The 16,616-nt window shown below is 52.8% G+C and overlaps 1 protein-coding gene across 4 annotated transcripts in view; it reads right to left on the bottom strand.

Annotated features, from left to right (window-relative positions):
* Positions 1-16,616, bottom strand: part of LOC118692565 (ankyrin repeat and fibronectin type-III domain-containing protein 1-like) — a 189,211-nt gene that overhangs the window by 62,247 nt on the left and 110,348 nt on the right. For 2 of the 4 annotated variants that reach the window (XM_036392475.2, XM_036392474.2), the window contains exons 1-2: positions 12,589-12,675; positions 11,578-11,618 (exon numbers count right to left, since the gene is read on the bottom strand). Coding sequence is in view for 2 of the 4 variants with exons in the window: in XM_036392470.1 (XP_036248363.1) it covers positions 11,578-11,618 (41 nt within the window). In the remaining 2 variants the exon portion in view is untranslated. Of the gene's footprint in view, positions 1-11,577; positions 11,619-12,588; positions 12,676-16,616 lie in introns of those variants that run through there. The other 2 variants (XM_036392470.1, XM_036392472.2) reach the window with 1 other exon arrangement.

Here is a 16,616-nt window from a genome sequence, read left to right as displayed (position 1 = left end):
CAGTGGGAGGTGTCCCTGCCATGGCAGGGGCTGGAACAAGATGAGCTTTAAGGTCCCTTCCAACCCAAACCATTCTGGGATTCCATGATTCTTCAGTGATTCTTATCAGCTCATCCTACATTCAGGATGTATTGAAGCCACCAGAGGCAGCACCGATGGCAGAGCTCTGCACTGTCTGCCCAGGCTCCCTGTGCAGTCCATGGGGAGGTAAGAATTCATTTCCCCATAAATTAGATGGAACGCTGGTCGTGATGCCCTTTCACATGATGTCCTAAGCCTCAAGAGACAAATAAGGACCCTCACCCTTATCCCTTCCCACTGCACAGCCACACCACCCTAAATGCTGTGTCTGCCAATGCCAGAAAGCTGCAGGAAAGCTGAAATCCTTGGATCACCCTCCATGCACACGGCTCTGTCAGGATGCAGGACAGACAGCGCCTTCCCTCCTGTCACACCCTTAGTGACACTTTTCCCTGAGCAGATCAGTACTGTTCCCATGGCCCCTGCAGCTGCCCAGCACAGCCCAGTCCTGCCTGATGATCCCTCCCAGAGGAAGAGCTCCAGGACCCAGCTGATTGCTCACACAACCTGAGACTGCCCCTGGATCAATGGAAGTGCTCCAAAAATGGGGTTTGGAGATACCTGGGACAGTGGAAGGTGTCCCTGCCCATGGCAGAGGGGTAGAACTAGATGATCCTTAAGGTCCCTTCCAGCACAAACCCCTGTGTGATTGATTCTCCAGTGCCACAGCCCAGCTGTCAGTGTGGCCCTGCAGGTGGGAGCACGGAGAGAAAATACCACAATGGTATTTGAATAAAAACCCAGATTAATCTGAGGCTGTTCCAAGCAACTGTATCAGAGCCCTGCTCGTGCTGTGCTGAGAGACAAAGCTCTTGAGATGATGTGAGGCAGCAAGGTGGAGAAGGGAAAATGAGGAAAGGGCAATTTTCCCTCACGAGCAGAAACTGAAGGCACTCAACATTCCTGGAGCTGCTGAACGTGATGGCAGTGCCTGCGTGGGAGGGTGCCAAGGAGTGAAGAGGAGGGCACTGCACACTTACACTACACACCATTATATGCTTTTCTTTGGAATTACAGATCTTTTAGCAGTTGGTGCTTGAATAAACACATATTTACCTTCTCACCAAGGACTGGGGCGAGGCACAGCACATCATACCTAAGCCAGCTGCAGGAGCTCAGCCTGAAAGGCATGTTCCCAATGGATAAGAAATAATGTGTTAGCATACTGGGAGACTCTCAGAGCCAGCAGTAAAATCATGGGGAGGGTTTGGGTTCCATCTACTCCAACCTCCTGCCATAGAGTGCAGAATAGAGTGGTCCATACGAATGAAATATTACAATATATAGGAAAATTATTAGGGAAACTAAAGAAAGGGAAAATGTGTGGTTGGACATGGAAAATCTGCTATTGAGGGCCAAACAAAGGCTAGCAATAGGTCTGGTTTTAAGGATCACTGGGGCTACTTTAAAGTAGAGTCTGTAGGACTGCTCAAATTATGCAGAAAAGGAAAACATAGTCCATATTTATTCAGTGTTTGGAAAAAAATGTGAGTAAACTGATTCCTAGGAGAGATGAAGCTCTCCTGAATCATTAGCATCCATGTGTATCAAATGTGGCTGAATAGCACCAAGGAGCCAGCACAGCCAACACATACCCAAAGGCTGGAGAGAGGTTTTTGGCCTCTGCTGCTTGTTTTGAGCCAAGTTCAGGTTACCACATCCAGATGGACATGGCTCCTTCCCCCCAACATTCCCACCTGGCAGTAAGGGTGACCTAGTTACCAACCAAACAGTCAGCCTGATATAGGACCCAGAAGGCAGGGCTCATCTGGAATTTAATTAAGAAATTATTAAAGGATGTAAGTTCTAATTAAAGTCAGTCCGTGTGTCTTGGTGGAAGAGATCTTGTCCAATGAGCCTGATGTCACTCTGTAATGAACCCTGGCTGGCAGGAAAGGCCCTGAGCCCCTCCCAGCTGCACAGGCAGAGCTCTCAGTGCTCCCTGACACTCTCAGTTCAGAAGATGGGGCTGTGCAGCCCTAATCAAGCATTTTAAATAGATTTAGAGGCGGCTGACAGGTCTCACACAGGAGGTGTCAATGGGGAATCGTTAGCCAGGCTCCACAGGGAACACACCAGTCAATATTTCCATTGATGATCACATGGAAATACAAAATCCTCTCTCAAAAAATTAGCAGGTGACAGGAAGATTGATGGAATGGTAAATATTGATGAGGAGAGAGGGAAATGCCTGCTAATGCTGAGCCCATTCAAACACTGTACATGGTAATGCAGCCCAGCCTGGGATAACACAGCTTCGGAGAGGGATTTCAGGCCGTATTTCTGAACAGGGACTGGATCCCAGACAAGAGGGAGCCTCCAGAAAGGGTCAGGGGTCACCACGGGTGAGCAGCCCAGCACAAGGCTCTAATGTGATGCTGTGGTGAAAAAAGCTGATGCAGTTCTTAGGGGAGAGCAGGAGAGCTGCACATACTGCACTGCTGGGACTGCCACTGCCACTCCTGCAATTAAGGTGTCCATGTTTAAAGGGGACATTAAAACAGCAGAGCCTGGAGGGATGAGTCACAAAATTGATCTGGTGGCTGGTCAAAACACCATGCTGTAAAAGATTTGAGCTATATTGAGTTTATTGATAAAAATCTGCCACCCATCAAAAAACAGAGTGGTGCCAACTGCTTTTATCAGTGAGAGGTGTCAGGAGGCAGGGACTGGGAAGTAGAGCCCAGCGAATTCTAGTGAGTTTTGGGTCAGGATTAGATACATCTCAGGGATGCTCAGAGAACTGGGTAACACTCAGAAGGCAACCAAAACCTCTGCAGGAGCTTATGGGTAATTCATATCCCTGCAGCACATGGGAGGCCAAAGGAGTGATCTAATAGACCTAAATCCCACCCAAATGAGTCCCAGCAGACAGCTGGAGCTCCAGGGCTGACTCCTGCTATGCACAGGATAAAGGCTCAGGAGGGCTGTTTGGTGACTTTAAACTGACAGAAAGCAGGTTTGGAGTAAATGCTATGAAGGAATTGCCCCCTGTGAGGGTGGGCCCTGGCACAGGTTGCCCAGAGCAGCTGTGGCTGCCCCTGGATCCCTGGAAATGTCCAAGGCCAGGTTGGACAGGGCTTGGAGCAGCCTGGGACAGTGGAAGGTGTCCCTGCCCATGGCAGGGGGTGGGACTGGATGAGTTTTCAAGTTCCTTCCAACCCAAACCATTCTGGGATCCTTTGAGATAGTCCTGGCCTTGGAGCCATGGGGAGCTGTGGGGGCACTGAACTCTTCAAAGTAGAAATTCTGAGCTACAAGTCCAGCTACCTTTGAGGAGTCCCCATCAAGTCTTGTGCCAGAAGCAAAGCATGAGGGAAAGGATCCCTGTGTCTTGGAGAAAGCCCAGCAGGGATTGCTGGCAGCAGCTCAGGAAACTCCTCTCCCCACTTGTCCCTTCTGCACCCGGCTGTCTTTGGGACCGATGGCTGCTGTGGGTGGCAGCAGCACCTCCCATGGCTAAAGCATCTCTGTGTTGACTCACTGCAGCAAACAGTTTGCTCTATTGCTTAGGGGAGAAAGCAGGCTTGGTTATTTGTTAAAAATGCCCATCTTCCTACGCTCAATTCCCTTTCCATGATTAATGCCAGGCGCTGCAGTCGTGGCAGGGCTGCAGCTGGTGCTTAGGTGGCTCCTGTGCCAGCCTGAGTGCTGAGCTGGCAGCATCATCCTCCCAGCAGCAGAGGGGAAGGCAGTCCCAGGCTCAGGGCAGCAAGGCAGGCAGGTGCCACCCTCATGTCCCCACCAGTGGCCCTTGGAGCCCCAGTGCTCACTCTGCTCCCTCCTTCTGGAAAAAGCAGCAAGGAGAGGGACCTCATGGTGAGCAAGGAGTCTTGTGCTGCCCAGAGGCTGTGCAGGGGGACAAGGGCTGAGCCCCAATCCCTGCTGGCATTTCAAAGGGACAGAATCCCCTCAGGGAAGTGCACAGGGCAGGGGAACACATGCCCTTCAGCTGAGACAACAGGAAGCAGCACAGAAAGACTTTGAGTCCTTGTGTGGCAGTGCTGGAGACAGGGAATCAGGCCCAGGCAGGTTTTTAATTGGAATGGAATTGAAATTACAGGGGGGACAAAATTCAACCCTACTTTGGTGTAAAGAAAGGGGCTGGGGGATCAGGGAAAAAAGCCCTGCAAGTTTCTATGACAACTGCCACAGTAAGAGCCTACACTGCAACCTCACTTAACACATTAAAAGCTGCAGAGAAACAATGGAACCCTAAACTATTTTATACCAGGTGCAGGAGGGCCATTCCCAGGGGAGAGCAGGCACAGGGCCTTGGTCCAGTTCTCCCATGGCCTGTGTATCCAGTGCAGGCTGAAATGAGTTCAGCCAGCCCCAGAAACTCTTCCTCCTGTCCCCTGCTCTCCAGGGACCACTAAAACCAAATCCTTGTCCAAACCTTTCTTGGGCCAACATATTTAATTCTGGTTATCAAGGGTCCTGATGCCATCCAGGGTATCTGTGTCCTGAAAAGCCATGGATCCAGAATAGTTTGGGTTTGAAGGGACTTTAAAGCTCATCTCATTCCAAGCCCCTGCCATGGCAGGGACACCTTCCACTGTCCCAGGCTGCTCCAAGCCCTGCCCAGCCTGGCCTTGGGCACTGCCAGGGACCCAGGGGCACCCTCACAGGGAAGAATTTCTTCCCAATACCAAATTTAAATCTCTTCTCTTTTACTTTAAAATCGTTCCTCTTTGTCCTATCGGTCTCTGCCCATGTAAACAAGACACTCTCCCTCTCTTTAATAAGCTCCTTTAACTACTGGAAGACTGAAATGAGGTGCCACTGAAGCCTTTTCTTCTCCAGGTGAACACCCTCAGCTCTCCCAGCCTGGCTCCAGAGCAGAGGGCCCAGCCCTGGAAGCATCTTTATGGCCTCCTCTGGGCCCATTCTGTGTGCAGAGCATCCCACCATGATCCTCCAGGCCCACAGGGCACAGGAGCCCAGGGCAGGCACTGTCTCCCAAGAAGCAACAAAAGGGAAATGAGTAAGAGCAGTGTTCATCCAGACTTCACCAGAGCCACAGTCCTCAGCAGGGCCTCCCATGCACACAGTGCAGTGCTGCCCTCCCTCCCATGCACACCATGCAGTGCTGCTCTCCCTCCCTCCCATGCACACCATGCAGTGCTGCTCTCCCTCCCTCCCATGCACACCATGCAGTGCTGCCCTCCCTCCCATGCACACCATGCAGTGCTGCCCTCCCTCCCTCCCTCCCTCCCTCCCTCCCATGCACACCATGCAGTGCTGCTCTCCCTCCCTCCCATGCACACCATGCAGTGCTGCCCTCCCTCCCATGCACACCATGCAGTGCTGCCCTCCCTCCATCCCATGCACACCATGCAGTGCTGCCCTCCCTCCCTCCCATGCACACCATGCAGTGCTGCTCTCCCTCCCTCCCATGCACACCATGCAGTGCTGCTCTCCCTCCCTCCCTCCCATGCACACAGTGCAGTGCTGCTCTCCCTCCCTCCCATGCACACAGTGCAGTGCTGCTCTCCCTCCCTCCCATGCACACAGTGCAGTGCTGCTCTCCCTCCCTCCCATGCACACCATGCAGTGCTGCCCTCCCTCCCTTCCATGCACACCATGCAGTGCTGCCCTGCCAGGCTGCAGTGGGCAGGGGACCAGAGCAGGACAGCCAGGCCTTTCACAGGGGGCCCTGCCCTCATCCCCGGGTACAAATTGGTACCAGACCAGCTCCCCAAGCAAACAGCAGTGTTGGCCTGGGCAGGGGGCCCAGAGGGCACAGTGCACAGCAGCAGGGTGATGGCTCCTCCATGCCTGAGCTCCTGTGGGATCCCTGCCAGCACTGCTCCTCCTCACTGCTGTCCCAACTCCCTCCACAGCCCAGAGGAACAGCCTGGACCTGCCTGTTCTGAACTGGCAGGAGATCAGCTGAACTCCTGCACCCATTGCAAATGTCCAGAGCAACCCTCTGCCATGCCATGAGATACCCCTCAATTCATTCCCACTTCTGCTAATCCCCAGCTCCCTGCTGCTTCCCACTGCTCATTCCTGCTTCTCCTAACTCCCTGCTCCCAGGCTGCTCAGGGTCAGCCCTGCGCTCCCTTCCCAGACTGGCATTTGTTAAATGACTACATTTCTTCAAAGTGCCTTTCCAGGATTCCCTTCCTTTCTCTGCACTCTGAAGTATTAAAGCCTCTCCACCTGCCTGAAGCTCAGACTGAATCCACTGGCCAAACTCCAGGGGGAATATTTTATAAGTTTGCTATACAGTTTCAATGGCTCAGCCCCACTGCCAGGATACCCCAAACCAGCACCAGAATCTTCTTTAAATAAGTTGTGTGTAAAACTCCTTGACTCTCCAGAGATCTGCCTTGGACAGGATTTGGGGCTGGAAGTGAGGACACCATGTTGATGATTCCCTTCTGGAGGGCTACCCTCCCCTTCAGCCTCCAACCTGCACCCACCCAAAGAGCACCCACCCCACAGACCCCAGCATTTCTCTTTCGCCCTCCACAGCTCTGCCATTCCACTGCCACCAGAGATGTTGGTGATGGTGTTTCATCCTTTCCTACAACCAAAGCTGGGAGCATTCTCCAAACCTGTGCAGGTGGTTTTGGGACAGTTTCTTACATCACTGAGTATCCCCATGAGTATCCTTTATGGAGAGGTGGTCTTGGCATTGCTTCTCCTGCCCCACAGCTCCCTGGTGTCACTGGCACTATCTCTTTCTCCCCACTTCCCATCAGTGTCCTCCTCCCTCTGCTCAGCACTTGGAACCTGAGCTCCCAGCTGAACAACTCTCAGCCACCACAGAAGAAGTCAAACACTGCCTATATGTGTGTGATTATCATCATTCCTACAGCAATAATGTCTGAGGGAAGGAGGCACTGAAATGAGAACCTGGCTTGGGAACACATCACACTTATTATGATGGTCCTTAATGCTTCCAAAATGTAAATACTGATTTCTAAAGCCTTTAAACCACCAACATTTTATGAGATAATGATTCAGCAAGGAAACACTTTCATCTAAGTGCTGGCATGGCAAGATTGGAGTCTGGGAGATGAAATGTTCTGCTGTAAGGGCCAGGTGACAAAGAATTAGCTGTGGAGACAGCTCTGTGTAATGACTTTGAGACAAAACAAACAGGAGCTGCTGCTTTCTGGGAGGTGCTTTCAAAGGCTCCTCCCGTGTTTGCACATCTGAACCTGGAGGACAGAGGGTGGGGGCAGCCTTTAATCCCAGCTGGAGCCAGAGCCACGAGGTGCCTGCCTGAAAGGGCTGTGGGATCCTGCTGTGGGATCCTGCTGTGGGATCCTGTGGGATCCTGTGGGATCCTGCTGTGGGATCCTGCTGTGGGATCCTGCTGCTGCAGGGCATGCTCTGATACAGCCGGTTTCTTCTGCACAGCCACCATGCCAGGGGACAGGAGGAGAGGATCAATGGAGAGCATTTTGTCACTCCAGCTGTGTCTCTCCAGACGCCTCAGAGTGCCTGGCAGACAGTCCCTGCTCCCTGACAGCTGAGCAGCACGGGGGGAATGAGGGCAGCTCCCACTGCAAAGCAGTGACACTTTATTAAGCCCAGGTATTTCAGTCTGCATTTGCTAGGGGGTTTATGAGTGTCATTACTACCAACGTTTCTTTCTGCTTTAAAGAAAATGAGTTCCTGACACTGAAGAGCAAGTATGTGCCAGGGGCAATTAGCAAACACACCGGACAACTTCAGTTCCTGTCAAGACACTTCCGCCCAGCCCTGCCAGGAGAGTTATTACCTCCTGTCCCAGGAAAGCCTATTCCTGTCTCTGAGCATGGTGTCCTTGCCCCTCGGTCCTCAGCCAGTGGCTCCTTGCTGCCTTGACAGAGAAGTCAGGGCCCTGTGTTAGAAATCTGGAAGGACCTCTGGAAGCCTGGATATTCTGACAGCATTACAGCTGTATCAGCATCTTCCAAAAAGTGAGGTGGCAAAGGAGTGAGCAGCCCAGGGGCTGGACTGATACCACCCCATGTTTCTTCCCCAATCCCTACAAACTCTGGTCAGATCCCAGACAGAGCAGAGTTGCAGCCAGGCCCTGCCATGGGCCCAAACTGCATCAGATGAGAGTTGTTAGGTCAGGATAAACCATTCTGACATCTGAACACACTGTTTTGGAAACACAGGAAGGCACCTGTACCTGTTCATGTGGGATGGCTGGAGCAGTCAGTGCAGGTGAGGATACCTGTGCACATGTTGACTAACAGCTGCACTTGTGGCCATTGCCAACATGCCAGGTTCCTCTCTCAGGTATTTCAGCTACAGGAGCTCTTTATGTGCCACTGATGGTCCTTCCTTGGCTGGTCTCTACCTCTTTCAGTTCTCAGTTGATGTAACTTTTCTTAAGATTAAAGCTTCATCATTCTTGACTCAGGCTGCATCCCTCCATTTCCCATGGAAGAGGGAACATTACCTCCCAGACTAAAGACCAGGAGACCCAGCTCCTGCCATGGGCCAGCTCTTACAGGAATATCCATAGCATCACCACTGAAGCCCTTGCAAGCAGAAGGGCGTCCCCCAGAGCAGGCAGCAGCTCCATTCTGGGCACCTCTGACTTCCTACAGCTGAGGTCCATGCACTGCACCTCCCTGTGTGCTTTCACTGCATCTTGGGGAGATCTGAACCTCATGGATGGACTGGGAGGAGGGGAAGGGCCATTAGAGGCTGATGGGCGAGGGTGGACACATCTCCATGCCCTTGATCAGCACTGGGATGTTCCAGGAGCTCAGGAAACACCCACCTGCTGCCTGAGACAGACTGAAGGGAACTGTGAGGACACATTTCCATTTCTGAAGGGAAGAGGCAACAAAGGAAGGAAAGGAGTCACTCCAGGAGACACAAGAAAATTCAGCAGATGGAATATCTGATGTCCATTGAGGAAGAGGCCACCTGATTAGAGAGAGCTGAACATGGCAGGAACAGAGCAGGAGTCACTCCCAGGACAAGCAGTGACAAAACTCACTGCTGAGATTTCTGCATGTGTGTCTCCTTTTTCTGCTTTCAGGACCAACACCTGCTGTGGGAGGCCCCCAAAGCCTGACACATGAGCAGGATGGCTCTGATCCTGCTCCCACAGGGCTTTGCTGGCAGGTGAGCCAATGCCTCAGAAGCTGGAAAAGGAAAAGCAGAAGCCCAGTCAAGTTTGCTCTGCCACATGGGAGCTGCAGGACCAGCTGCACACTGCCAGACTTCTCTCAGCTCACCACCCTCATTGCAGAGATGTGTCAGGAACTACCACAGCTGGGCTCAGCTCCTGCCATGCTCTGGCTGCTCGCCACCACCTCGCCCAGGGCTCGGGGAGCTGTAATCTGGGCTGTGGAGCTGCTGCACAGGAGCTGAGCTGTCTCAAGTCCTCAGCAGGGCCACCCAAGCTCTGGCATTTTCTAGCAACCCTTCTCTGCTGAGGGAGATGAGCTCCAGCCCTGCCAGAAACTGAAGGGCTCCACAGAGAGCACCTGGTCCAGCCTTGCAGATGGGTTCCAGCAGGCACAGTGTGGCATCAGCTGGGGGATCAAAAAGCCAGATGGGATGGGGGCAGTGGTACAAGGCCACAGGCACGCCACAAACTTACCCATCACAACCCCAAAACAGCCACTGAGGAGTGTAAATGGGCTGGGCATTAACCAAAGTCACAGAGTTATGACCAGGCACATCACAGCTGCTGGGCCAGACCATGGAGGTCCCGTGGCCTCATGGCACAGAGAAACAAACTCCCATAAAACATCCTGGATCTACAAGAGCACCAGCAACCCCACTCTGACCCAGCAGCTCCACACCTTCAGTGAGATGGGAAGCCCATGTTCTCCCATTCAAGGTAGAGAAACATTCCTCATTTCTCAGAGGAGCTTAGTTATAAATGCAGCACCACAAATTGTTGCTACCAACCACCAAAACCACAGAAAATGATGGGAAATCTGAACAGTAAGAGCTCTTTAAAGATTTCCTCCAAATCTCCTACTTCAAGCCTCCCCAGAGCTTCAGCTGGAACTGAGACATGGGAGATGCTTCAATCTGTTCTAAACCTGCTTGTCAGACTCCTCACAAACACAGCACTACACTCAGGAGCACCAAAATCTTGGACAGCTGTTGGGAGAGGTCACACAAACACAACCATGAGCTCTTTGCCAAATGTGTGTTCATGTTGTTGTGGCATCCACAATGACTCCATAATCTCCTGTGATATTCCTCTGATCTCCCAGAAAGCCATGCATGATTAAACAGATATTCTGTCTTTCCAGAAGTCTTTATCTGCCTGAGGTCTTGGAAAGCTGATGAGCTGCACTGCCTTGGGGTGAACAGGCAGAGAAGCTCCCTCAAATCAGACTCTCAGTACAGACCTAGAAACCAGCACCGAGTTTTAAAAACTCCTGGTGGCATAAAGAGGAATCAGCAGACAGCTGAAGAGCATGCACACACCCCACACTTGCTCTCCCAGGACAGAGAGCAGGCAGCTCTGTACAACATTCCCTGACACAGTCTGTCACCCCTGGACCTGCTCCCTCTGAGGCCAAGCCTGGCTCAGACCGAGGATGCTGCCACACTGCTTGCACTGCGGGGATGCTTGGGAAAGCAGCAAAGAGTGAGCAAGAGCAGGACAGTGAGCTTTGCAGGAGAAATCCTCAACCCAATTCCTTCTGAATCGTCCAAAGCCATGCTCCCCTGACAATCCTGCCCATCAGAGCACTGTCCCACAGCTTCAATTCCACCTATGTTTTTTGGTTTGTTTTTCTTTCAGAAGAAAGGTGATAACCTGAAGACCTTCACTGCCCCAAGCAAAGCAGGAGCAACACAAGGTCCCACAGGTGACGTGCTCAGCAGCACAACACATAATGCAGTGCCAGGGCAGAACCCAACCTCTCAGCAGGGCTTTTAACAGAGCTTGCCATTATCCAAATGATGATGGGAACAAACCTGTCCATCCAGCAAGCACAAGCCTGGAAGGTGCCATGCTGTGGTGAGGTTCTGTTACCTAATCCACACACCAAGCAGCCAACTGCTTGTGTTGGTGGAGTGGTTTGCAGTAACTTTCTCGTGTCCATAGCTCTAAAGCCCCCTTGCCCTCCTCTCCCCCTGCAGCTCACAGAGCTGCACCAAGCACAGCAGGTGAAGACAAAGGCACCAGCAGCTGTGGGAGATGCACTGTGAGATCTGTGACACACAGCAAAACCCTTCCATTCTCCAAGGCAGCTCAGCTGTGCAAACCAGGAGCAGAGGGAGCCTGAGGTGGGAAAGGTCACCAATGCACCCCCCTCTCCTGGCTCTGTCCCCCAGGCACAGTCAAGCTGTCATGGTTCCTTCTGACCTAATGGAAGGATTTGCATATGCCCTGAAGCCAGCATGACTGACAGCCCTTCCACTGTTATCCTCACTTGTGTAATTGCAGCAGCTATTCTTGTACACTGAAATGTCTAATCTTAGCAAGCCATGGAGCTGCTGGGTAATATGGACCAGCCGGGAATTTCCATGCAATTACTCACCACTGCTACTGGCACTTACTTTGGCTGGTAAAAGTCCTTCTTGTCAGCCGACCCCAGGCTCTGCAAGACAAAAGGACAGATGTATTTATTTTTTTTACCCTTTGCCAAGTGAGTGTCACTGATGAGGATGTGTGGGAGAGCACTGAAAGGCACAAGTCTGTTATCTTCCTGCCCAATGGGTCTCAGTGTACTGGCTGGACAGGACAGCTTGGCCCTGCAGCCATAGGCAGTACCCACAGCATCAAAGATGTAAAAATAGAGAGTTAAACTAGAGGTGAGAGGATGCATTAGATCTGAACTCAATGTACTCAGGCATGTCTCTGTCTCCTGCAGAAAAGTGGCACCTTGTGTCAGGAGGGGACTCAAGTCCTGTCAAGTCCACCCAGGCTGGAAAGAGGATGAAGTGCAGGGTTTGGTGGAGGGGCTGAGCCACCACCATTGCAAAGACCCTCTGGCAGGTCAGGGGCTGAACCCCAGGCCCGCAGTTTCTGCCAGGAGCAGGACAACAAAATTCTTCTGCCAGGAAAACCACAACAGGCCTCAAGCACACGCAAAATAGGAAGCAGAGACAGCCCCGATGCTCACTCAGGTTCCTGTCCCTCCAACTCCACCCCCAGCATGATGGAGTAGAAGTCTGAGAGCACCACAGATGAGCTGTGCCACGGTTCCCTGTGAGACCTCAGTGAGGCCAAGCCCCCCCATGGGGCCCCTGGGCACGGCACAGACCCCAGCTGGGGAGCGTGGCCAGGTATGTGCATGGCACACCCACAGAGCATGTGTGCAGCTCCTCATGCTGTGAGGATGGGGCCGTGTACCCCACACACATCCCAGTGTGTCCCCCAACACACCCTGTCCCAGAGGCGCCCACAGCAGGGCCTGGCCCTGCCCCAAGGCCCCAGTGCATGACAGGAGCTCCCTGAGCACAGCATGGTACCTGCTGTACCGAGGGTGTGCAGGGCAGGCTGTGCCCAACGCAGGGGGATGCCCATGGCAGGCGGCACCAGGACAGACAGACACAGACCCACCAGACCTGGCTGTCACCAAAGCTCTTGCACTGCCACAGCCCTCTCCTCCTCCTCGTCCTGGGGATGATCCTTGTCTGTGCACCGTGTGGGGTGGAGGGCAGGGGGCAGCAGTGCAGGGTGGCCCCGCCGCTGTCCCTGTCCCCGCGTGTCGGAGCCTCTCGCAGGAGCCGCCGGGGCTCCGGGGCGGCTGCTGGAGTTTTGCTCTGTGGTTGCCAGGCAATGGCGAGCTCCAGCTCGAAACAGCAGGAGCAGCGGGGCCGAATGCTAATCAGGCCCGAAAGAGCAGTCCCAAAGCTTCCCCTTGCCAGCCAAAGCCAAAGAGAGCTCCCACCAAAGCCAGCAGGGAGAGGAGGACCCCAGCTTTTAAACAGACAGGGATCCATTGTCACCAAAACATAACCAAAAGGGAGCTCTGGCCACGCCAGCAAGATGGGGATGTGGCTCTGTGGTGGGTGACCCTCTCCATGGCATGGAGACGTTGGGTGGTCACTGGTGCAGTGGGGAGGCTGCAGCCACCCCAGGGCACAGGGTACAACAGTCTGTGTGTGACATCCTGGTGCTCAGCCCAGGGCACACAGAGGCCTGCGGGTAGAGCTGGGAGCACACAAGGAGCACCTTCCATTTGGGGTGAGAAGCTCACTGGGAAGGGCTGAAGCTGTGTCAGGGGAGGTTTAGCTTGGATATCAGGAAAGGTTCTTCCCCCAGAGGGTGCTGGCACTGCCCAGGCTCAACAGGGAATGGGCACAGCCCCGAGGCTGCCAGAGCTCCAGGAGTGTTTGAACAGTGATCTCAGAGGTGCACAGGGTGGGATTGTTGGGGTGTCCTGGGCAGGACCAGGAGTTGGACTGGATGATCCTTGTGGGTCCCTCCCAACTCAGGAGATTTTCTGGTTCTGTGTTTCTAAGATGTCACCTGCCCTGTTGCTGACTGTCAACATGCAAGAGCTCAGAGCAGCCCCGCCGGGTGGAGATGGGGACAGCCCCTGGCTGTCCCTGCTGCTAGTCTGACCCCACAGCAGCAAGGAGCTGCAGCAAAGCCCCACGAATCAATGGCCAGACACCAAATTGGGCTGATCCAACAGTGGCACAACCTGCCCAGATAGGTGGTGGATTCTCCATCCTTGGAGACATCCAAGACCCACTGGACATGGTCCTGGGTGTCCAGGATAATCCAGGGTAAGTGATCCTGCACTGAGCAGGGAGTTGGGCTGAGAGATCTCCCAAATCACTCCGTGCATTCCTGAGGTAGCAGAAAAATGAGGACAGCAGTAACTGCTCAGGATGAGTGATGGCACCTGAGTGATGGGAGCTGTCCTGAAAGCCCAGAGCACACCCAGGAACAGCTCCACCCCTTCCAGCACAGCATTCCCATATGATATTTCCTTACTTCCTTAAACTTGCACCCAAAACCCAAAGTGTCAAGGGAGGATGGATTGGTTTCAATGAAGTTCATGAGCCACAACAAATTCAGTTCCTTCTGCTCTCTGTGCTAGTAGGGATCATGGAGAACTGCTGATACTTAAGGAAAAATCACCCGCAAACAGTGTTCTCAATGCCATTGAAACAACATCTGGATAACCTGCACCTCACATAGCCAGACCCTCCACCCAGCCACAGTGGAGGTCCACGGAAAAAGCTCCCATCAATGCCATAGCCAGTGGAAAACTATGATTTTAGATATCTGAGATAAAACAATAAGGAACTATGCGAAAAGATTAAAAAAACCTCATCAATAAACTGGGCAGTGATTACAGCAATTATGAGCCAAAATTACTAATTTTAATGCTCATAAAGAAAATAGCAAATAAGGAGGAAAAGCAGAATTTCAGCAACATGTCCATGGAATTGGTCCCCGAGGAAGACCAGGAGCTTTGAATCAGCTGGTGGCTGTACCACCACCCCAAAGTCTGCCCTCGAGCCATTTCTTCCCACTTTGTGTCCCACTTTCCCCATATTGCTCAGGCACAGCCCTTTGCCTCCTCACTCTCTTTCCAGAAGAGAACAGGACCATGCCCAATAGGCAGATGGAGTTGCACAGGTCAATCCCACCATGCTGCATTTCTCTCTACTAAGCAAGCACAAAATCAAGGTGGCCATGGATCCAGAGGGCTCTGGGAGAGCGTCCAGGAAAGCACAGTAACCATCAGTGAATGGAGCAGAGCTTGCTGGAGGCCTTTCCAAGGGCAGGGACATCACAACATCCTGGTGGGAACTGGAGCACTGAGAGAGCTCAGAGCCCTGCCTGGGAAGATCCTCCTCATTGGGGGATTGGTTAATGAAGAGGTTAATGAGGGATCACACAGGAAATGGGGGAGGCTATGGGCAGGACTGGCCATGGGCACTGCCTGCTGTACTGTCACACACAAAGGGACAGCAGCAGGACTGGGACAGTGCCACCAGTGCCACCTCGGTCCCACCAGGTACCACAGTCTCAGCCACACCCACAAGAGGGGAAGATAAGGGATAAGTGGCCAAGGGAAGGGTGGGATGTAGGGAAGCAGGGTCAGGCAAAGGGAACACATATCCTGGACCTTAGGAAAAGTGTCCTGTCACTGGGCTTGAGCAGAGTGTCAACACCTCCAAGTGGGACAGATAGAGCAGGTTTTACAGCACTCACTAAACAAACCAGTGTAGAGGGGACAGGTCCTGACCTTACTGGGAACTGGGACTGGCTTTTTTTTTCCTGCCTGTTCCTGAAGCCTGGGAACTGAAAGAGGCAGAGGAGCAGAAGGTGGCCTGGTGTTTTCCTGTGCCTTCTGGGAGGAAAGATCAATTCCTCCTGGACTGAGAGGGGACCTGCTGGCTTCTATCAATGCAAATAAAGAATAAAAGCCCAAATGCCAGCCTGTGTGCATGCTCTGCTCCTGGATGGTCTCCAGACTTCTGGAGGAGTGACTGCTTGTGGCTCCTGTGCATCCTGGCAGAGCTGGGGATGGCAGAGAGGTGCAACTACAGTGTGGCTCAGCTCCCAGAACAATCTGGGAGCCTCACAGACTCCCAGACACCTCCTGCTGCTGCTCAGGGTGCTGGGAGCCCCCAGCCACGCTGAGACAGAGGGAGAGGAGCATCACCCAGCTCTGAGTCCTGTGAGCCCCACGCTGCAGCGTGAGTCACCCTCCAGTGGGACCCACTGCTGCTCCTCGCTTGCTCACTTCACTGATGACTCAGGCCTGAGGAAGCACAGTTTAGGTCCCTTAATGAAATAATTTTTATCAGCTTGTCTTTCTAAAACAAGCACCTCAAGCGAGGCTTGCACCCATCTCCTCCCTTTTGTCCTAAAACACCGAGGTGAGGAACTGTGGGCATAGGCAGCACAGAGGCATCTGTGGGGGCAGGAGCAGCCCCTGCTGCCCTGGCATGTGGCACTGGGCAGGGCAGCCACCAAAACTTCCCAGAACATGTGCTCCATCCCTCCAGTGCCTCAGCAGGGCCAGGAGAGGAAGGTGGGATACAAGGGTGCTGTGATGCCAGATGATGCACATCCCATCCCTGGAAGTCTCCAAGGCCAGGTTGGATGGGGCTTGGAGAAACCAGGGGTAGTGGAAGGTGCCCATGGCAAGGGGTGGGACAGGATGAGCTTTAAAGTCCTTTCTGACCCAAACCACTCCTTGATTCTATGAATCTGGGCCAACAAGAATGCTTGAATTTGCTCTTTCAATTTCAATTTTCAGGCACTAATTAAATAATTTTGTGAGTTACACAATGCAGGTAAGATAGCAGCCCAGATTCCCTAGGCCAGCTCATCTCCACAGCCAGCCCTGCTGGTCCCTAGTCAGAATTAGCACAACATGCTGCAGACAGAAATGATGAATGATTTAAAGGAGTGTGCTGAATTTCAAAATTCAGCCATGCTAGGAAGATTACAGACCTGGGGTTGCAAACAAAGATGTTCATGGAGGGGCTAAGACAGAGGTATTGTTTTATTTATTTCTTCCTGCCAGCAGACATAAATCCTGTTGTACTTTTTCCTCCCATAAGTGTTGCCAAGCATAATCTTGGCTCATCTTTTTTTCTAGGCAGTGTCCCTGGGAGAA

This window comes from Molothrus ater, chromosome 16, assembly GCF_012460135.2.
Source record: "Molothrus ater isolate BHLD 08-10-18 breed brown headed cowbird chromosome 16, BPBGC_Mater_1.1, whole genome shotgun sequence".
NCBI classification, from domain to species: Eukaryota; Metazoa; Chordata; class Aves; order Passeriformes; family Icteridae; genus Molothrus; species Molothrus ater.
This window is presented reverse-complemented; position numbering and strand designations above follow the sequence as displayed.